General features: G+C 40.5%; 1 protein-coding gene across 4 annotated transcripts in view; it reads right to left on the reverse strand.

Moving 5' to 3' along the window:
* MCPH1 (microcephalin 1) overlaps positions 1–21,785 on the reverse strand; it is a 271,742-nt gene that overhangs the window by 189,662 nt on the left and 60,295 nt on the right. For all 4 annotated transcript variants that reach the window (XM_047090436.1, XM_047090437.1, XM_047090439.1 and 1 more), the window contains exon 9: positions 17,609–17,718. In XM_047090436.1, coding sequence (XP_046946392.1) covers positions 17,609–17,718 — 110 coding nt within the window. The remainder of the gene's footprint in view (positions 1–17,608; positions 17,719–21,785) is intronic.

The raw sequence follows: 21,785 nt of genomic DNA on the forward strand, positions 1-21,785 counted from the left end.
AAGTTTTTTTGTTTTGTTTTTGGTTTTGTACTACGCAGCTCCCTAGATGTATACTTCATACTGCTTCATACTGCTGTTATCTCCTTGTTAATCTGATGATAAACTCTATATTCTAAAGCTGGGTTCACTGAAGAAAAATGGGACAAAAATATTTAATTTTCTTATATTAATCTTTTCATAGCTTACTTATGTTCCCTTGTATCTTTTTTCCTTATGTGAAATTTGTTTTCCATCAGGAGGATTACAGGGACTTGACACTTCTAAAAAATAGAATACCTTTCTAAACGTTCTCAAATGATACAAGGATAGTGATCAATAAAGTGTCAGTATCAATTGTGAATACTTACATACTGGAAAAGACTAATTCTTATAGTAAAAAAACAAGCATAGAGAAAATGTACAACCAAGTTCTTGATTCATCAATACACTTAATGTGTTAAAAAAAAAATAACACACATGTATTACCTCACTTATTAGGATGCTTTATCCAGCAATCTTAGTTTCTAAAACTATAATCCCCTTTGACTCTAGACATACACACATTGCCTGGCTCTGAATGTGGAGAACTGGAGGCAGGGAGGCTCTAACAGCAATGAGGACACTGTTTCCGATTCAATGCTTGTGTCCCCAAACTCCGTATGTTTGTGTGCCCCATCCACCAACGTGATGGCATCTGGAGGTGGGAGGTGACTAGGTCATGAGGCTGGAACCCTCGTGAGTGGGATCGGTGCCCATACGAGAGTCCCCAGAGAGCTCCCTTGCCCCTTGGGCCATGTGAGGACACAGAAGACAGCTGTCTACGAACCAGGAAGTGGGCCCTCAGCAGACACGGAATCTGCTGGACCTTGATCTTGGGCTTCCAGCCCCCAGAACCGTGAGAAATAAATGTATGCCGTGTACAAGCCGCCCAGTCTATGGTGTTCCGTTACAGTGGCGCGAACAGAAGAGATGCTGAATGCCAGACCTTGTGTTTACACAGTCGGTTCTCCAGTCCACGGAATGGCATTCCGTGGAGAAACGGGGCTGGGGCCAACAAAATAATTATGAGCGGAGAACATCTTCGCCTTCTACAGAAGACGAATTGTTCAAAGAAGAACAGAGCGTGTCAGAAGGGCAGCTTGAAGGAGTGCTTGCACGGGCTAAATCTGGGACAATCTCTGCATCCTCCTCCCAAAACAGGTGACGGCAACGTATTACAAACTGGCAAGTAACATAAGCATCTATGAGTCCACACAGTATGTGGTGGGGGGAGGGGACCTATAGGGCATGAGGGAGGGCAGGGGAGGGGAGGGCTGGTCCTAGTCACAGTCTGCCACCTGCAGAACCGAGACAGTCGCTGGGGACACAAAGATGGGCTTCGGGGCCTGAACTCTTTGGTGTGACCTTTGAGAGAAACTTGCTCAACATACTTAAGTTCCAGGGAGGGACAGAAGCTCCTTCCACCAACTTCTCCGAATATAACCCAAAGCTCACCAAATCTCGCCCTTAGGAAACAAATGGGGTAGATTTGGGGGAACAGGGAAATTCATGGGATTTCCACGCTGGTGCTGTTATTTCGAATCAAAGGCACATGCCTCTATCCTTGACCCACAGGGGTCACATGGCAGACTGCCGCCCTCCTCAGCTGTCTCTGATTCCTAGTGTCCTAGGAATTTTGCTGCAATGTGTTAAATCCTCACTCAAAAAAACTGGAATGACACAGTAAAAAAAAAAACAAAACAAAAACAAAAAACAAAAACAAAAGAAAAAGAAAGCCACGACCTGATCAATGCTGGGAAAGATGTCAGTGCCTTTTTTTAAATGAGCATAAATAGATCATGGCCAGTGGATTTACTTAAAAAATAAAAAGAGGAAGACGTTTATACAGAAAAATAAAACCACTTAACTCCAAAAAAAAGAAAAGTTTTCAAAAATTGGAAAATCACTCTTAATGAAGACCAGAATTGAAGCGCAGCTCCAGACCAAACTGCTGTGGTTTGACAGCCATTGTATATTATGTTATTTCCCTACATAGACTCATCACTGATACATTAACTAAATCTTAACTCATGTCCAAAAGCCACAAAAGCACATGCCAAAATCTATGTGAAATGCCTCATATTTTATTTTTTTAACAAAGTCCATAAGAATGCCTCATTGATTATGAGTTGTGGTTTTATCTGTCACACTTCTAATTTAACCCGTTTCCTTCTCAATAATGCTGTTTTTATTTCTTCTTCTTTTTCTTTTTTTTTTTTTTTTTAAGCGACTAAAGTATCCTGGGATAATAATATCCATTAATTTATATCCCTAATAATATTTGGAAAGGACTAACTTTAAAAATGAGTACAAAAGACTTGAACAGACTTCACAAAAGGAGCAGTAATAAATATCTTACGATGTAGAGAGGATGATCGTTCCTCCAGAGAAGACAAGAAAAACCTGCTTGGGGAAACCACCCACATTTACAGTGAAACCTAGCCTTTTTGGACAAACGTGTGCAGCTATGCATTTCTCTGTGCGAATGATCTAGCCGATCCTAGCAGCCTAACAAATGAGACAGCTTGTCCCCCGTTCACACATCTCTCTGATGTCAGTGGAAACAAGCCGTAAGATCTGCAGGCCTCCCCCTGCTTCCTCTCTTTGGTTCCGTCTTTGGCTTCATCCCGAGGCCGCAGCAGTTCCAGGAGATACATCCAGCCATAACAAAGGTCTGAGGAGCAGGGAGGCATTTCTTCCCAGGGCTATCTCGAGTGAGAAAACACTTTTTTTTTTTTTCCAGAAACCTCCCAGTAAGACTTCCCTTCGCATCTCATTGGGCAGAAGTGAGTCATATTCCCAAACTAATTACTGGTAAGAGGACCAGAATGAGCGTAATTAGCCTGGACTAATGGTCTGAGGGTAGAGTGGATGTGGGGGGGTGGGGGGGAGGTGGAGGCAGAGAGGTGGCAGGAAGGCACGAACACGTATGCACCAGCCTGGCTGCGCGGCACAGAGAAAGCATTTTCACTAGGGACACGCGACTGTGCGTGTTTCACTCATCGGCAGCTTCCGGTACTCACAAGAATCCATTTGGTTGCTTTTTTTGTTGTTGTTTTTTAAACATAAAGATTCAGATTTGCTACTTCAGCAAATTACTTTGCTGGCATTTCTGCATATCTGAAAGAGGTTAATCTGATTATTGCTCAACTTAGGTTGAGGCTACCCTGGTTTACTATCATTGGGTGTTGTTACCAAGCCTCCCTTAGAAACAGTTTCTAACCATGTGCATCTGGAACGCGCATCTCTTGTTTGCCCGGCATATAAGATGCTTACAGGCAGACCATAAGCACAATTCTTCAAGTGTCCCCATCAAGTGTCTCCCAGACCTCTCCCGGTGGGGAGAGCACTATGCTGGCCTCTACTGTTACACAGTCCCTGGTGACCACAGATGGCGCAGGAGGATATGATTTGGAGCCATCCTGACTGTCCCTCACTGCCACGACCTCCAGTGCAAAACAAAGCACACATTTTTATAATGCATGCAGAATCAGTCATTCTGGATTGAACGCAGAAAACACATTAAACAAAAGGTGGCACTCTTTGAAGCTTCTTTTTAAATGTTTTTATATAAATATTGTTTCTCCTATAACAAGGAAAAAAAATAATAACATGCTCATGGAGCTGAAAGCATTGCCACACCACCATCGCGAGGCAGCTGGTTGTCGGCTTTGCAAAGTTAACACCTGCTGCGGGGGGGGGGGGGGGGCGACACCTGTCATAACGGGTGCATTCCTACCACCGCCACCTCTGGGTACACTGTGCCAAGAGTGAGATATCCAAGCCATTACAGATCATTTATACACGTGCGTTAGAAATCGGGGGCACCTGCAATCTCTGTAAACTCACCTATCAAAGGGTCTGCCCTCCAAAGCCCTACACAGGACATGAGGCCCTATCTTACCGCATACAGCAGGTCTGAACAATGGGTAATTATTTATGGGGACATTCATAAAGGGTGTCATCCTCGAGGAAGTGTGGCAATTCCCCTAAGCGAGTAATAACAACATACGCGTGCTGAATTTTCAAGAAACAAAATAAATATCACCTGTCATTTGGATGAGTCACTGCTATTTCAACTTGAAAGTTAAACTTAAAAACAAAACAACCCGCGAGATTATATGCTTCCAGCCAAGTGCACTATCTGGTGGCAAACAGCCAAAGCCCCGGAATTCACCGCAAATTGTAAAAGTGCATTCATAAAATGTCAGAGTCTCCAGTAGAGCAGTGAAGCACTCATGCAGGGGGCCTCTTGGAGGAGACACACTATTAGAAAAAAATGATCCATTTTCAACAAAAAGTGGCTCAAACAGCTCATTTTCTTTATTCAAGAGGGCTTCGATGTCTCTCCAGCTCTCTCGTTCCCTGTCCCTGGACAGCCTGTCCAAACTGCACCTTAAGTCCTCTCTTCATCCCATCCTGCACCGATATCCTTCTACCTTCTCTCCACCGTAAGCTGCCTTCTTTAGAGAAGTCAGACAATGAGCTACAATTCCAAATCTACCACCTCCACAACAAAGACATCGTCAGAGCTCTTGGAAACACTCTATCTAGCACCTCCATGTGACAGCAAAATAGGAGAATCCATCTAAAAAGAGGTCATAGCATCCAAGAAAAGCAGCTCTTGGTAGTAACACTGAGCACGTTGCATGCAGCTTACATAGGTTCACTGGTACATCTCAGTTATGTTCAGATGGTTCTAAGGACAATAGGAAAGAAGGAAAGAAAGAAAAAAAGGAAGAAAGAAAAAAGAAAAAAAGACAGAAGAAACACAGAAAAAAAGGAAGAAGAAAAAAAAGAAAGAGAAAGAAGGAAAGAAAAAGAAAGAGAAAGAAAGGAGGGGGGAAGGAAGGAAAGAAGAAAGAAAGAAAGAAAGAAAGAAAGAAAGAAAGAAAGAAAGAAAGAGAAAGAAAGAAAGAAAGAGGAAGGAAGGAAAGAAGAAGGAAAGAAAGACAGAAAGAAAAAAGCATACAGAAAGAAAGAAAGAAAAAAGACAGGAAGAAAGAAAGAAAGAAAGAAGAAAGAAAGAAAGGAGGGGGAAGAAAGGAAAGAAGAAAGAGAAGAAAGAAAAAGAAAAAAATAAAGAAAAAAGAAAGAAAGAAAGAAAGAAAAAGAAAGAAGAAGAAAAGAAAGAAAAGAAAAGCAAGCAAAGTATTTGTTGGTAACTCAGAGGAAACAAATCACCAAAATGCAAATCACTGACTGTAAAACCCATGCTTCTAACCCCCTGGGTGAGGGTGACAGGGGATGATTTCACACTAATGGCCCAAAGACACGTAGCCCCATCTAACAGAGGTTCTCACCTAGGCAGGTGGCCATCATTTCAGAACCATGTAGGAGCTTTTAAAAAATATGCCAAGGGGCACCTGGGTGGCTCAGTCAATTAAACTTCCGACTTCGGCTCAGGTCATGATCCCACAGCTCGTGGGTTCGAGCCTCGCGTCGGACTCTGTGCTGACAGCTCAAAGCCTGGAGCTTGCTTTGGATTCTGTGTCTCCCTCACTCCATTCCTCCCCTGTTCACACTCTGTCTCTCTCTCTCAAAAATAAATAAACATTAAATAAATAAATAAATAAATAGCCCAAATCTCCTTCCCCCTGTGCCCAGAGATCCTGTTTCAGCCCAGGCATGACTGTAGTCAATATATCCAGTAAGAGACCTTGTTTGGAATCCTGTTGTTAAAGACACAGGGCAGTCTCAGGGGGGCGGGGGTAGGAAAGTGAGCTAGGAGAGGGACAGAGACCCAGTCTACTTTGAGTTACAGATTCAAAACTAGGGACAGTCAGTATGTGGGCATAACTGTCACCCACATTTGTGCTGGAAAAACTAGCTAACATTTAATGAGTGCCTCTACGTATCAGACATCATCTGCGTATTTCAACACATTTAATTAGCATAAAAATTTTGAGATTGACACTACTCTTACACCTGTTTTACGTAGGAGGAGGCAGAGGCACAGAAATATGAAGTAACTAATTCGACACGATAGAACCAACACGGAACAGAGCCGGCATTTGAACGCAGGTAGTCTGGCTCAGGAATCAACACTTTTAGCAAAAATGTGCTACAGTGCAAGACCTTCCTGCTTTCACTGATACAAAACCACCCTACAAGTTTAGGAAGACTATTCAAAAACAGATGAGGCATGATGCTTATGATACTGTGTGATAGCTAAAGGCACCAGAAATGGTCTAACATGTTTACTCAAAAAGAAGGGGTTGGGGTGCCTGGGTGGCTCAGTTGGTTGAGCGTCCATCTCGTGATTTCGGCTCAGGTCATGATCCCACGGTTGTGGGACCGAGCCCTGTGTCGGGCTCCACGTTGGGCATGGAGATTCTCTCTCTCTCTCTCCCTCTGTTTGCCCCTCCCCCTACTCACTCACACTAGCTCTAAAATGAGAAGCAGAAGGAAAATGAAGGCAACCCTTATTTACTCGGCAAATCCTTACTGAACACCTATTTTGTGTGTGGTACTGAGTATTAAGAGATGAATAGGACACAGTCTGTGTCCTAAAGGGACCATACCCTGGTAAAAATGTGAGAACAAGTGATTATTAGAATATACACAAGCTATGATTCATCATCTGTTCTCTATTCTATTTTAGAAACGTGTAGAAACTAAAGCATTTAATCTGGTGTGTAGTGTCTTTTCTCCTTCCTCCTCCTCCTCTTCCTCCTCCTCTTCTTCGTCCTCTTCTTCCTCTTATTCTCCTCCCTCTCCTCCCCCTCCTCCTCCTCCTCTTTCTCTTCCTCTTCTTCCTCTTATTCTCCTCCCTCTCCTCCTCCTCCTGCTTCTTCTCCTTCATCTCCTCCTTCTACCACTGTCAACATGAGTATGCTTGTATAATCTGAGGTATTGGGCCTTCATTTCCCTCTAGCCTCCAAGCTTATGAAAGCCACTGTAACCATTTCTGTGCTTTGACTCCCAGCTTTCCCTCTCATGGGAAGAGGTGGCTCTGAAATGAGGCTTTAAAACACAGCCACTTGTGAAAAGCCATCCAGTTGATGACTTACCTTGAAACATTTTGTGGGGCGCCTGCGTGGCTCAGTCACTTACGCATCCAACTCTTGATTTGGGCTCAGGTCAGGATCTCGCAGTTTGGGAGATCAAGCCCTGCATTGGGCTCTGTGCCGACAGTGTGGAGCCTGCTTGGGATCCTCTCTCTATCGCTGTCTAGCCCTCCCCCCGTCACACTCTTTCTCTCCTTCTCTCAAAATAAATAAACATTTAAAAAACAAGAAAAATTTTGCTGAGGATAATAATCAACATTTTAAACAACAAAAAGAAAAATGACAGAAGTAGTCATTCTGTCAAATGGCTGATGTTTGCTTGTTTGCTTGTATCTTGTCAGCTTTATGGATTATTCACAATAGGGAGGTTGTTCTGAACTGCTCATTCTACCAGTCCTGAAAATAATGGGTACATTTTAACAGCCATTGAAAAACAACAACAACAACAACAACAACAACAACAAACATATTCTAAGTAGAGACACTTTATTCTAGTAGTCAGAATAAACAAAAAAACTTTGAAGAAAAGAATGTCATATATGTTTACCACAGTACTAGCATTCATCTTACATTTAGCTCCTTCAGAATCTATGTTTGACAACGCTAAACAAGAAACAGAGAAAACAGATTAAGATTGGTCTTAGCATGTTATATTTCTCCCATCTTTTCAGATGGAGAAATACGTCTCCTTGTCAATAACCTACATATTGTAAGACTAGAGAGGTAATGAGATTGCTTAACTGGATTCTCAAAATAAAAAAAGGTTTAACAAATTTATAAACATATATTTAAAGTAATAAATCTACAAAAGATAGTTTCCCACTGATTTAAAAAGTCACTTCTCCCACTAAAAATAGGTACTAAACCAAAAACTTCCAATGAAATTTATTGTTCTGAGGTTCTATAATTCTTTATTGAATTATTTTTGTTTTCATTATTTAAGAGGTGTTTTCGTGTGTCTTTTGCAAGCACTGACTTGAATGTTCATCTTAAAAATCCTTTCTGTTCATTTAGTCTCTCACTGCTCTTTTCTCAGAGTAGGATTTATCCTGTCTCTACTTACAACAGGTTTGTTGTTGTTGTTGTTGTTGTTGTTGTTGTTGTGTTTAATGGCCGTTAAAATTCACTCATTTTCAGGAATGGTAGAGTGAGCAGTTCAGAACAATCTGCCCACTGTGAATAATCAGTAAAGCTGACAAAATACAAGCAAACAGGCAAACATCTGCTATTTGAAAACACAGCTGACCTGGTACAACAGTGAATTATAGAAAGAGACACCTTCAGAGTTGAACCAGCATCTGAAGGCCATTTTCCCCTGGCAGGTAGTTGGCCTCATAGTTAGAAGTTCAACTTCAAATAGTCTCAATTCTTTATAAGAAGATCAACCAAAAGTAGCCAGGCACATTAGAAGAACACAAGACTGAAAACAAAGAAAAACAACAGAAAACAAAGAAACTAAATGTACCCAGAAAATGGAGTTATCTGGTAGAGACTTCAAAATAAATATGTCTATAGTGCTTAAAGAAATAAAAGACAAGATTAATAATTTTGGCAAAAACTCGAAAAGTTCTATCCCCTCTCCACCTTGACAGCACAGATGGGAGCAGGGTCTGGCACCCTAGCCAGCCTACCACCTCAATGGCCCCCAGGCCGCTAACCCACACCAGGGCCAAGCCGTCCCACCTGGGTGGCCCCAGGGCAGCACACACTGAGACACCCCTAGTCAGCACTCACTATAGCTCCAGCCATCTCACCAAAGTGATATGGGCACAAAGCACCCAGAACACTCCAGGCCCTTACTCTAGCTCTAGATGATGTGCTAGGGCACTCTTGGCACAGAAAAATCTGGGCCACCCCAGCCCACACCTGCCTCAGCCCCAGCCACCCTACTAGGGTGCTGCCTGTGCTGAGCACCCTGGTACATCATGGCATGCACCCACTTCAGCTTCAGCTGTCCTAGAAGGGTTTTCTGTGTGCAGACATACCTGGGACAGTCCTGGACCACACCCACTTTAGCTCCGGCCATCCAACTAGGCCAGCCCCAAGCACAGAGTGCCCCAAGACCCCCAGTCCATGCCAGCCACAGCTCAAGCCAGCCAGCCAAAGTCACCAGGCACGTATAGCCTACACAGGGATGACCAAACACTAGATCATTCTTTCAAGTTGAGAAGCACCTCTCCCACCTAATTCATAGAAACAAACACACAGAAAGTCATGTGAAATGGGGAGACACAGGAATAGCCTCTAAACAAAAGAACAAGAAAAAACTCAGAAAAAGAACTAAATGAAAGAGAGATAACCAATCTACCTGATAAAGAGTTGGAAGTAATGGTCATAAAAATGCTCACCATAATAGAGAGAAGAGTGGATGAACGTATCAGGAACTTCAACAAGGAGACAGCAAACATCAAACAGAGCAAATCAGAGCTGAAGAATACAATAACCAAAATAAACAGTAGAGAGAATCAATGGTAGATTATAGAGGATGCAGAAGAACACATCAGTGATCAGGAAGAAAGAGTAATGGAAAACTTCCAAGTTCAACACCAAAAAGGAAATAATAAGTAAAAGATGAGGACAGGTTCAAGAATCTCCTGGACAACTTCAATCAAACACTTTTGCAAGACAGGGATCCCAGACGAGAGAGAGAAAAGGGAAAAAAAAATTACTTGAAGAAATAAGTGAAAACTTCCCTAACCTGGGGAAGAAAACAGATATCAAAGTTCAGGAAGCACAGAGTTGGTCCTATGAAGATGAATCCAAGGAAGTCCACACCATGACAATAATAAAAATGCCAAAGATTAAAGATAAAGAGATCATTTTAAAACCAGCAAGAGAGAAGAAGCTAGTAACATACAAGGGAAACCCCATAAAGCTATCAACTAATTTTTCAGCAGAAAATTTGCAGGCCAGAAGGAATGGCATGATACATTTGAAGCACTCAAAGGAAAACTCTACAATGAAGAATACTCTACCCAGCAAGGTTAACATTCAGAATTGAAGAAGAGATACAGAGATTCCCAGACAATTAAAAGTTAAAGGAGCTCACCACCACCAAACTGGCCTTACAGGAAGTGTTAAAAGGATTTCTTTAAATGGAAAAGGAAAGACCACAATTAGAAGAAAATCAGGAAAGGAAGACATTTCATGAGTAAAAGCGAACACACAGTAAAGGTAATCACTTATAAAGCTAGTATGAAGGTTAAAAGACCTAAGTAGTAAAATCAATGATCTAGAAAATTAGTTCAGGAGACTCACAAACAAAAAGATATAAAATATGATAACATATACATGAAACATGGAGAAGAGTAACAAAAATAAAGTTCTTTTAGAAAGTGGTCAAACTTAAGTGATCATTAACTTAATACAGACTGCTATATACTTAGAATGTTATATATGAACTTCATGGTAACCATAAAACCAAAACCTATAATAGAAAAACAAAAAATTAAGACAGTAAAGCATAACACTAAAGAAAGTCATCAATCACAAGGAAAGAGAGAAAGAAAAGAAGGGAATAGAGAAAATCTACAAAAACAACTAGAAAACAATGAACAAAATGGCAATTAGTATATAAGTATCAATAATTAAGTGTAAATGGTCTAAATGCTCCAATCAAAAAACATAGAGTGACAGAATGGATTAAAAAAATAAGACCTAGCTATAGTCTCCCTACAAGAGATTCACTTCAGACCTAAAGACATATATAGACAGAAACTGAAAGGATGGAAAAAGACATCCCATGCAAATGGAAATGGACCAAAAAAAAGCCAGGGTACCAATACTTATATCAGACAAACTAAACTTTAAAACAAAGACTGTAACAAGAGACAAAGAAGGGCATTACATAATGATAAAGGGAACAACCCAACAAGAAATAGCAAGTGTAAATATCTACACACCCAATATAGGAGCACATAAATACATAAAACAGACTTAAAGGGAGAAATAGACAGTAATATAATAATAGGGACTTTAACACCCCACTTACATCAATGGATAGATCATCTAGGCAGAAAATCAATAAGAAAACACATTAGACCAGATGATCTTAAAAGATATATACACAGCATTCTATCCAGAAACAATAGAATACACATTCTTTTTAAGTGCACATGGCCCATTCTCCAAGAAAGATCACATGTTAGGTCACAAAAAAGTCTCAATAAATTTAAGACAACCAAAATCATACCATGCATCTTTTCTGACTACATTAGTATAAAACTAAAAATCAATTACAAGAAAAAAAACTGGAAAAAAACACATACATGCTACTAAACAACCAATGGGTCAAACAAAAAATTGAAGAGGAAATCAAAAAATAAATGGAGACAAATGAAAATGAAAACACAATGGTCCAAAATCTTTGGAATGAAGCAAAAGGAGTTCTAAGAGAGAAATATATAGTGACACAGGCCCATCTTAAGAAATAAGAAAAATGTCAAATAAAGAATCAAAACTTATAGCTAAAGGAACTAGAAAATAATCAAACACAGCTAAAAGTTAGTGCGAGGAAGGAAATAATAAAGATCTGAGCAGAAATAAATAAAATAGAAAACTAAAAAATAGAAACGATTAATAAAAACAAAAGCTGGTTCTTTGAAAAACTAAACAAAATTGATAAAACTTTAGCAAGACTCACCAAGTAAAAAAGAGAGAGGACCCAAATAAAAAAAGTCACATATGCAAGAGAAGTAACGACCACACCACAGAAACAGAAAGGATTATAGGAGACTACTATGAGAAATAATACCAATAAACTGGACAATATAGAAGAAATGGGTAAATTTCTAGGAACATACAACCTTCCAAAACTGAATCTAGAAGAAAATCTAAACAGATCAATTACTAGTAATGAAATTAAACTAATAATCAAAAAACTCCCAATAAACTAAAGTCGAGCACTGGATAGATTCACAGGTAAATTCTACCAAAGCTTTAAAGAACAGTTAATACCTATTCTCCTCAAACTACTCTAAAAAATAAAAGAGGAATGAAAGCTTCCAAATACATTCTATGAAGCCTGAATTACTCTCATACCAAATGCAAAGATACTACAGAAAAAGGAAACTATGGGGCAGTATCCCTGATGAACACAGATGCAAAAATTCTCAACAAAATATTAGCAAACCAAATTCAATAATACATTAAAAGGATTATTCCCCATGATCGAGTGGGATTTATTCTGGGGATGTAAGGATGGTTTCGTATTTGCAAACCAATCAATATGATGATAAACCACATTAAAAACAACAAAAAGAATAAAAACCATACGATCATCTCAATAGATGTAGTAAAAGCGTTTGACAAAATGAACATCCATTCATGATAAAAACTCTCAACAAAATGGGTTTAGAGGAAACATACCTCAACATAATAAAGGCCATATAGGACAAATCCACAGCTAACATCATACTCAATGGTGAAAAACTGAGAGCTTTTTATCTAAGATCAGAAACAAGACAAAGAAGTCCTCTCTCATTACTTTCATTCAACATAGTACTGGAAGTCCATGACACAGCAATCAGACAAGAAAAAGGAATAAAAGTCATCCTAAGTAGTAAGGAAAAAGTACAATTGTTGCTATTTATAGATGACATTATACAATACACAGGCAACCCTAAAGACTCCACCAAAAAATTTTAGATGTAATAAACAAATTCAGTAAAGTTGCAAGACACAAAACTAATACACAAAACTCAGTTTCATTTCTATATACTAAATAAAAAGTATCAGAAAGAGAAATGAAGAAAACAATCCCATTTATAACTGCACCAAAAAGAATAAAATACCTAGGAATAAACTTAGCCAAGGAGGTGAAAGGCCTATACTCCAAAATCTATAAAACACTGATGAAAGAAATTGAAGACGGGCACCTGGGTGGCTCAGTCGGTTAGGCATCTGACTTCTGCTCAGGTTATGATCTCACAGCTCATGAGTTAAGCTCCACATTGGGCTCTGTGCTGACAGCTCAGAGATTCTGTGTTTCTGTCTCTCTCTGCCCCTCCCCTGCTTGTGCTCTCTTTTCTCTCAAAAATAAACATTAAAAAATTAAAAAAAAAAAAGAAATTGAAAACATAAGCAAATGGAAAAATATACCATGCTCATGGATAGAATATTGTTAAAATGTCCACAGTACCCAAAGCAATATAGATACAATGAAATTTCTATCAAAATACAAATAGCATTTTTCACGAAGTAGAACAAATAATCCTAAATTTTGTATAGAATCAAAAAGACCCCAAATAAACAAAGCAATCTTGAGAAAGAACAAAGTTGGAGCTATCACAATCCCAAATATCAAGGTATACTACTAAACTATAATAATAAAAACAGTATGGTACTAGTACAAAAATAGACACATAAATCCAAAGGAAAGGATAAGGGGCCTAGATATACACCCACACTTATAAGGTCAATTAATCTACAACAAAAGAGGAAAGAATATACAGTGAGGTAAAAGCAGTGTTTTCAATAAATGGTGCTGGGAAAACTGGATAGTTACATGCAAAAAAATGAAATTGGACCACCTTCTAACACACATACACAAAAATAAACTCAAAATGGATTAAAGACCTAAACGTGAGACCTGAGATGATAAAACTCCTAGAAGAAAACATAGGCAGTAATTTCTCTGATACTGGCCACGGCAACACTTTTTTAGATATGTCTCCTAAGGCAAGGGAAACAAAGGCAAAAATAATCTAATGAGACTGCACCCAAATAAAAAGCTTTTATGTAGCAAAGGCATTGATCAACAAAGTGAAAAGGCAACCTACTGAATGGGAGAAGATATTTCCAAATGATATATCTGGTAAGGGATTAATATCCAAACACATAAATAACTTACACAACTCAACATCAAAAAACAATAATGATAATCCAATTTAAAAACAGAAGAGGACCCGAACAGACATTTCTCCAAAGAAGACATACAGATGGCCAACAGATGCATGAAAAGATGCTCAACATCTCTCGTCATCAGGGAAATGCAAATCAAAACCACAAGGAGATATCACCTCACACCTGCCAGATGGCTAGAATCAAAAAGAGAAGAAACAACAAGTGTTGGCAAACATGTGAGAAAAAAAGGAATCCTCTCGCACAGTGGGTGCAAACTAGTGCAACCACCATGGAAAACAGTATGGAGGTTCCTCGAAAAATTAAAAAATAGAAATACCATATGATCTAGTATTTACCCCCCCCAAAGAAAAAACCCAGAAACACTAACTTGAAAAGATTTATGCACCCCTAGGTTTATTGTCACATGATTTACAATAGCCAAATTATGGAAGCAATCCAAACGTCATTGATAAATGAATGTATAAAGAAGACATGGTCTGTGTGTATACACACACACACACACACACACACACACACACAAATGGTATATTACTCGGGCATAAAAAAGAATGGCATCTTGCCATTTGCAACAACATGGTTCAACCTAAAGTGTATGATGTTAAACGAAATAAGTTAGACAAAGACAAATACCATATGATTTCAATTATATGTGGAATCTAAAAATCAAAATGAACTAAACAAACAAAAGCAGAAACGGACCCATAAATACAGAGAACAAACAGGTGGCTGCCAAAGGGGAGAAGGTGGGAGACAGGCAAAATGGGTGAAGGAGAGTGGGAGATACAGGCTTCCCATTATGAAAGGAGTAGGTCACAGGGTCGAAAGGTGTAGTTCAGGGAATAGAAGCAATGGTAGCTAGTAGTGTTGTGTGGTGACTGGCGGTAGCTAGGCGAGCACAGCATAAGGTGTAGACGTGTCAAATCACCATGCGGTACACCTGGAACTAATGCTTCAGGGAAATCAACATTGTGTGTCAACTTTTCTTCAATAAAAAAAAAAAGACCCTGGGGCGCCTGGGTGGCGCAGTAGGTTAAGCGTCCGACTTCAGCCAGGTCACGATCTCGCGGTCCGTGAGTTCGAGCCCCGCGTCAGGCTCTGGGCTGATGGGTCAGAGCCTGGAGCCTGTTTCCGATTCTGTGTCTCCCTCTCTGTCTGCCCCTCCCCCGTTCATGCTCTGTCTCTCTCTGTCCCAAAAATAAATAAACGTTGAAAAAAAAAAATTAAAAAAAAAAAAAAGAAAATATTAAAAAAAAAAAAGACCAAAATATAATTTTTTTCAAAATATAAATTTTTTAAAAATTATATAAAAAATAAAGATTTTCTTTTTTAACGTTTATTTTTGAGACAGAGAGAGACAGAGCATGAATGGGGGAGGGTCAGAGAGAGAGGGAGACACAGAATCCGAAGCAGGCTCCAGGCTCTGAGCTGTCAGCACAGAGCCCGACGCAGGGCTCGAACTCACAGACTGTGAGATCATGACCTGAGTGAAATCAGATGCTTAACCGACTGAGCCACCCAGGCACCCCCAAAATAAAGATTTTCAAAAGAAAAGTTGGAACAAGCACGAACGAGTAGCGTAAGTAAACGTACTAAACTATTTTTGTTCCTGAGCCTGTCAGTTGAAGGAATGCATATATCATTCTGTATTTTGTTTCCCCTTGTGACCACTTACTTGTTTTATTAACACCCATGGCAGTGACACCACCGGACATTCGCCACTTGTGTGGCACTTATCCCTCACACACAATAACGCTGGGAGGGAAGTCACACAGGTGCGGTTTAAAGCGAGAGGCTTTGTGAGAACCAAAGGGACAAGGCTCCCACCCAGCATGCATGTCTCAACCCCACGTTCTCCAAAAGCCCCCGTTCGCGAGGTAAGGTGATCAGCAGGTAGGAGCCAGGCAAGGTCAGATGTCTGAAATATTAACTTCCACAGTGGGCAAATAAGGAAGTGAAACCTGGGATCAGACAGGGTGAAGTATTATTATGATACTAGGTAACCAACATTTACTGGGCACTTTTATGTTGTTGTTTTTTTGTTTTTTTTTTTAATACAGGCCTAATACCAAGTAAGAGATGAGTAGGGGGGCGCCTGGGTGGCTCAGTCGGTTGAGCGTCCGACTTTGACTCAGGTCATGATCTCGCAGTTTGTGAGTTCGAGCCCCGTGTCGGGCTCTGTGCTGATAGCTCAGAGCCTGGAGTCTGCTTCGGATTCTGTGTCTCCGTCTCTCTCTGCCCCTCCCCTGCTCATGCTCTGTCTCTCCCTGTCTCAAAAATAAATAAAAAACATTTAAAAAAAAAAAAAAAGAGAGAGAGATGAGTAGGTACCAAGTAAAGATGGGTTATCTTTCTCTAACAAGATATCCATGGAAGAGTAAAATGTCGGTAACCAGTATCGTAAAGTGTGGTGGTCTAACGTAGGGGCGTACAGAGATTGCCATGGAACACTTCCGAAGGAACAGGGCATAAATACTAGTGCATGCGTCAATAAATATCAGCTGAATAAACGTCAAAAGGTGCTTTTCCCCAAAAGGAAAAGGTTAATGGCCCTGCCACAATTAGGAAGGAGACAAGGACGCAGGGAAACAAACATAAATGCAGCCACAGGGTCACCAGCTCCCTACGAAGGCACAGTCACGGGAGGCAACGTGTTGGGGCAGGTACAAAATGTTGTAACAGGTGCAGGGACAGTGGCTACAGCCAGAGCTCAGGGAGCCAGCTGTGTGGTGTCTCATCCACTACTCACATGCATGCGAGACGACCTTGACAACTTCTCTCCCTACAAGTCTATTGCTCTCTCCACCTGTCATGTGGTTCCTTTCTGTTTGGGGAGTCCATTTCTTTTTTTTTTTTTTTTTTTTTTTTCTGACACAAACCAGAAAGCATCAGTAAAGAAATCAAAGTTTCTACCACTTATACCAGACTTCCATGGAACCTGTGTAGTTTGAAACTTCTTTAACCATTACCAATATAAGGAAAACATCACTGTTTCTATTCCTTGGGTCGAATTCGCCCCTCGTGTTTGGCCTCGGTATTGGGATGCCTCCGTGCACCCTATGGGCTATCGCTGCTTCTTCTCAATTCGTTACTTGTTTATCAGGACAGTTTTCCTATCGTGTGGAAATCAGGTTTCACTCTACATGAGGCATAAGATAATGACTGACTAGTTTTAAATTTAAGCCAAAAGAGCAGATGCTGAAGAATCGAGACATTTTAAACCCTCCTTACATCATTCATCCCAGCAAACAGCGTGATGAGAAAGCTGTACACAGAGCAGAAGCTGGGTTCTACAGCTGAAGCACAAAAGAACGAGAACCTTTCACTCCGATGGCTTCCAATCAAACCCTGATTAGCTCACAGATGAATTATGTTTTGGATTCTTCCCCTCCTGCCTCGTGAATGTTGATTCACATCATAAAACATCAATTGTTGGCACACCTCACACCCTCAGCCTGAGAGAAGCTGTTGGCATTTTCACAAGCAAGAAATGCACTGGCAAAGTGGTGGCGAAGCTTCTTCGACAACATTAGCTCTCTTTCCTGAATGTAACCAACGCTCTCAGTTTTACTGCCAGAGTTTTCCAGCATCCATCTGCATAATTAATGGTTTAAATAAAGCACAAGCTGGACAGACTAGTTTACGTGACATTAACCCAGAGTAGAACATTATGATGTAGGAGCACTGGAAAGCTTAAAATAATATTTTCACACACCAACCTTTTGGCCTCTCCCTCTTTTCTTTGATTTCTCATGAGGTCTGGCGAGATCCTGACAGCCCTCCAATGAGCCATCTAACACATCAGGCCTTGCTGGTCCGTTTTTAACACCTGGAACCCAAGAGGATTTGAAGATTAGTTAGAACTTCACACGGACTGAATACTAATGCCACTTAACCAAAATAAAAACTTAAAAATTAATTTATGCACACTGGTAACACCAAACTACTATTCCCTTAAATAAACACTGCATACGTCTTGCTCTTTGAAGGTCTATTTAGAATTCTCAGTTTATTCCACTACAATCTCCCCAGTGGAATTCACTTAACTCAAAGGTCAGGAATAATTTTGCCTGTCAGGTGACAATGTACCAGTCCTACGGTATCCCATCCATCCAGCAGGCGATGCGAGAACATGTATGCCCACACCTTACGCACTATTCAAACTCCCAACTTGTAAACTTTTACAAACCCAAAGAAAGTAGTTCTCTATTAGAGGAAATAAGTATTCTTAGCTCTGGGGTCAGATTTACCCTAGAAAACAGTCTATAGTACAGTACAAAGCTTTAGGTTTCCATCTGCAAGTGACAGATGATTCTATACCCCACAAATGTCCACCTTAGACAGAAATCCTACACAATGCACAATGAAGTTGTGAAATGTACTTGGAATTGCTACAACTTTATAAGATGCTCCTCTCCTCTCTTTCCTCCCAAAATAGCTCGCCTACTATGTGACTTAGTTGATATTTGGAAGGAAGACTAAAGAATACTAGCTACCACTTCTATGGTCTCAACAGGATAACACGTATAAAAGGCAAAAAGCAGCTTAGGGAACACTTATGTCCCAGCCACAGCCAAGTGATGGTAAGCCATCCCACACAACCACCATCATCATCATCCAACTCATCAGTCATTGATGCTCTTATCAACAATGCCTAATCATCAGGGGTTGCCCACTGGAGAGGCACACTGATCCTTCTCTTAGGAAGCTTACAACCCAACAGACCAATGTCGATACTGAAAGTGAATATAAGGCAAAAATAATCTATGTACCATAAGAAGCAAAAATCATATAACGTGAGAATGACTGCTTTCAAATATTTCAAATAAAATAAAAGGCTCTAATAAAACAGATGCGGTTGACTTTGGAGGGTCTGATTTGAAAGTTTTAATCATCTTTTAAAAATGGGATTCTAGCTGAGTGAAAACACATGCACAGCAATGGTTAAATACTGTCTTGAATGCAAACTAATTACTGTTATTTGCAACTTGAACCCTAAAAATGTTTTAAGGTCAGGTTCTGATCCACTTTGTACTAAACCCTAATACTAAATCCCTTTTGGAGACTGAAACCAATCACATGCGGACCCCACTAATCTCCTGGAAGATCTTCGGTATTCGAGGTGTATTCCACTTCTTTCCCAGCAGGCTACACACAGACCTTACTTGAGATGAATTAGTGGGCCATGTATTGTGCAGTTTACAGTCTGCTCTAAGATCCAGCCATGCTAAGTTTCTTTCACTCATTTTGAAGGTAAGGGTATCTATCTATTGATGCATTACTTTCCGAGACACTCAACCACCACTTTTTGAGAACTTCTAATGCCTAGGGCAGGACATGGATACAATGTTTTTTAAGATCTAAGATTATGAGTAACTAGAATAGAATATTATTTGTATCCACCATTCAAATCGAAAGTTTACTCAGAGCAAGAGTATATGAAAATAAGAAAAGCAGAGGACTACAGATATAATTTGGAAGCCAATGCAGCCCTGTTGTTGCACCACGAGTAAGTATGCTGCTTGCTAGAGTATCTATGTCAAAAAGATTGTGTTACAGCCACATGCCTCAGTGCTAGCCAAGAAACAGACTGTGAAGCATTTTGTAAACAAAGATCTAAAAAAATGGATCACGGACTTTTAAAACTTAAGGCTGATACTGCTAATGACACATTTTCATTTTCATACATCACGTAACAACAAAACGATACACGAGTTCAGATCTTCCTCCCCTTAAGATGGGGTTACGTCCTGATAAATGCATTGCAAGTTGAAAAAACTGGAAGTCGAAATGCACTTACCACGCAGTCTACAGAACATCATAGCTTAGGCTACGCTTAGCCTAACCAGGCTCAGAACACTCAGCAAGAGGCTACGTACAGCTGGACAATAGTATCTAACACACAGCAAGTGATGTGTTGACTCCTTCGTGTAATTTAACGAATACTGTACTGGAAATGACAGAGAGAATGGCGGTATGAGGGGGTGGCTGTCAGTATGATGGCCATTGACCATCATGATTATGTGGCTGATTATGCGGCTGCCTGGGGGCTATGGCTCACTGTGCAGCGCCCAGCGTCACAACAGAGTGTGCAAAGAGTTTCCTACTGCATATCCTAGCGGTACACTGCATGTCGACAGCCCCAGGAACAATGCAAATTCAAAACTCTAAGTACGGTTTCCACTGAGTGTGTGTTACTTTCACACAGTAGCAAAGTCAGAAGATTATTAAGTCCAATCATCCTGAGTTGGGAACGGGCCTGAGTTCTTGTGTGATTATGTAAAAGAACATTTTCACAAGCTCAGCTATGGCAAGTTGCTACTATGTTGTCTTTAAGGATGTTTCTGAAAAACCACAAGCAGCTGAAAGCGCAAAGTAATTGTAAAAGCTGGTAGAAGAGAGAGGCGGGTTGTTATTCCTTTCCACAGCCCAGCAGCATGTTTCCTTCCCAGCTTCCTGCTCTCCTGCCCGCCCACCCACCGCGACCCCCTCCCCCATGGCTCCCGCCATTTGCTCCAAAGCTGGTTTCTCAAGGTCATCAGCTCTCCTCTCTCTCCCAAGGGTGGTCTGAGCACGCCCCACAGTCATCCACTACTCAACGGTCCCAACTCCATGCCTCCTGCCAGGAGGCTTGATACACCCAACTGCCTAACAGACCTCTATCTTCAACGTCTCCGAGAAATTTCAATTAACACAACCCTGGGCCCTGTGTGACAAACGTTTTATCAGCCATCTACGTATCAAGGTTGTAAATCCTAGACTCCTGTCTCTCTCCTCACTGTCATCTCAACTTCATGACACAAGTGATTCACTTAGTTTTCAAAAAGTGATCAAATACAGAGAGAAGAGACCAGAACTTTTACTGTTAAGTTACACTGCCCGGGATTTCAACAATTAGAAATTTGTTTGGGTCAGGGCGCCTGGGTGGCTCAGCGGGTTAAGCATCCGACTCTTGGTTTTGGCTCAGATCACGATCTCATGGTTGGGGAGTTCGAGTCCTACATCGGGTTCTGTGCTGACAGCATGGAGCCTGCTTGGGATTCTCCTGTCTGACTCTTTCCCGCGCATGTTCTCTCTTTCTCTCTCAAAAAAAAAAAAAATAGAATAAATAAACATTAAAAAAAGGGAATTTATTTGGGTTAACAGTATCATCAAAATACAAACACACCAAGGAAGGTTGGAAAGTGAACTCATTCACTTCTCAGTGTGAATGAGTTAAGTCACTACCTCTGCTGCACCTATCCGGGTTAAGAGGTGGTTTTGATACTAAGTGAAAATAAATCACTTTGGAGTCAGAACCAGGCTAAGGCAGCATAAGGACAAATGTATATAACCTAAGTGCTAGGAAAAGGAAAGAGACGAGAAAATGGATGTTGAGACAACCATTAAACTCCTTAGAAGAAACCTGGTCCGTGTGGTTGTTGTGTGCAGGGCGGAGGCATAATAAGAGATACACCCTTACTTCCAACACCTAACCTCCTGCAAACTTTACTTTCCTACTTCCAAGACACAAGACTAATTAACACTAGTACGAGTAGTACATCTAAGCACTCAGTATTGATTGATACAAAACACTCTGCAAAATCAACTACATCAAAGATGAAAAGGCTTCTGAAGCCTTTTCTGATTCTGATTCAAGAATCCATATATTGGACAGGTACAACCGTACCCCTAAATCTGAACAATATCCCCCCAGGGAATTTCTTCTGAGTCTCTAAAATCTTAATATTATGAGTCATTTAAGAACAACCTGGAATGCAAGGTCTTAAGACTGTGGAAAGAGCCTTCAAAGACACCTAGGAAAAATCCTTTCCATATAGACTTCTGGGGTTTGGGACACATGCAAAATATTGATGTGTTCGACACAAAAAAAAACTCAGCTAACAAAAGAATATA

The sequence above is a fragment of the Lynx rufus genome, unplaced genomic scaffold (genome assembly GCF_022079265.1).
Source record: "Lynx rufus isolate CCGP_SWC_20201006 ecotype Redwood Valley unplaced genomic scaffold, mLynRuf1.p SCAF_3, whole genome shotgun sequence".
Lineage (NCBI taxonomy): Eukaryota > Metazoa > Chordata > Mammalia > Carnivora > Felidae > Lynx > Lynx rufus.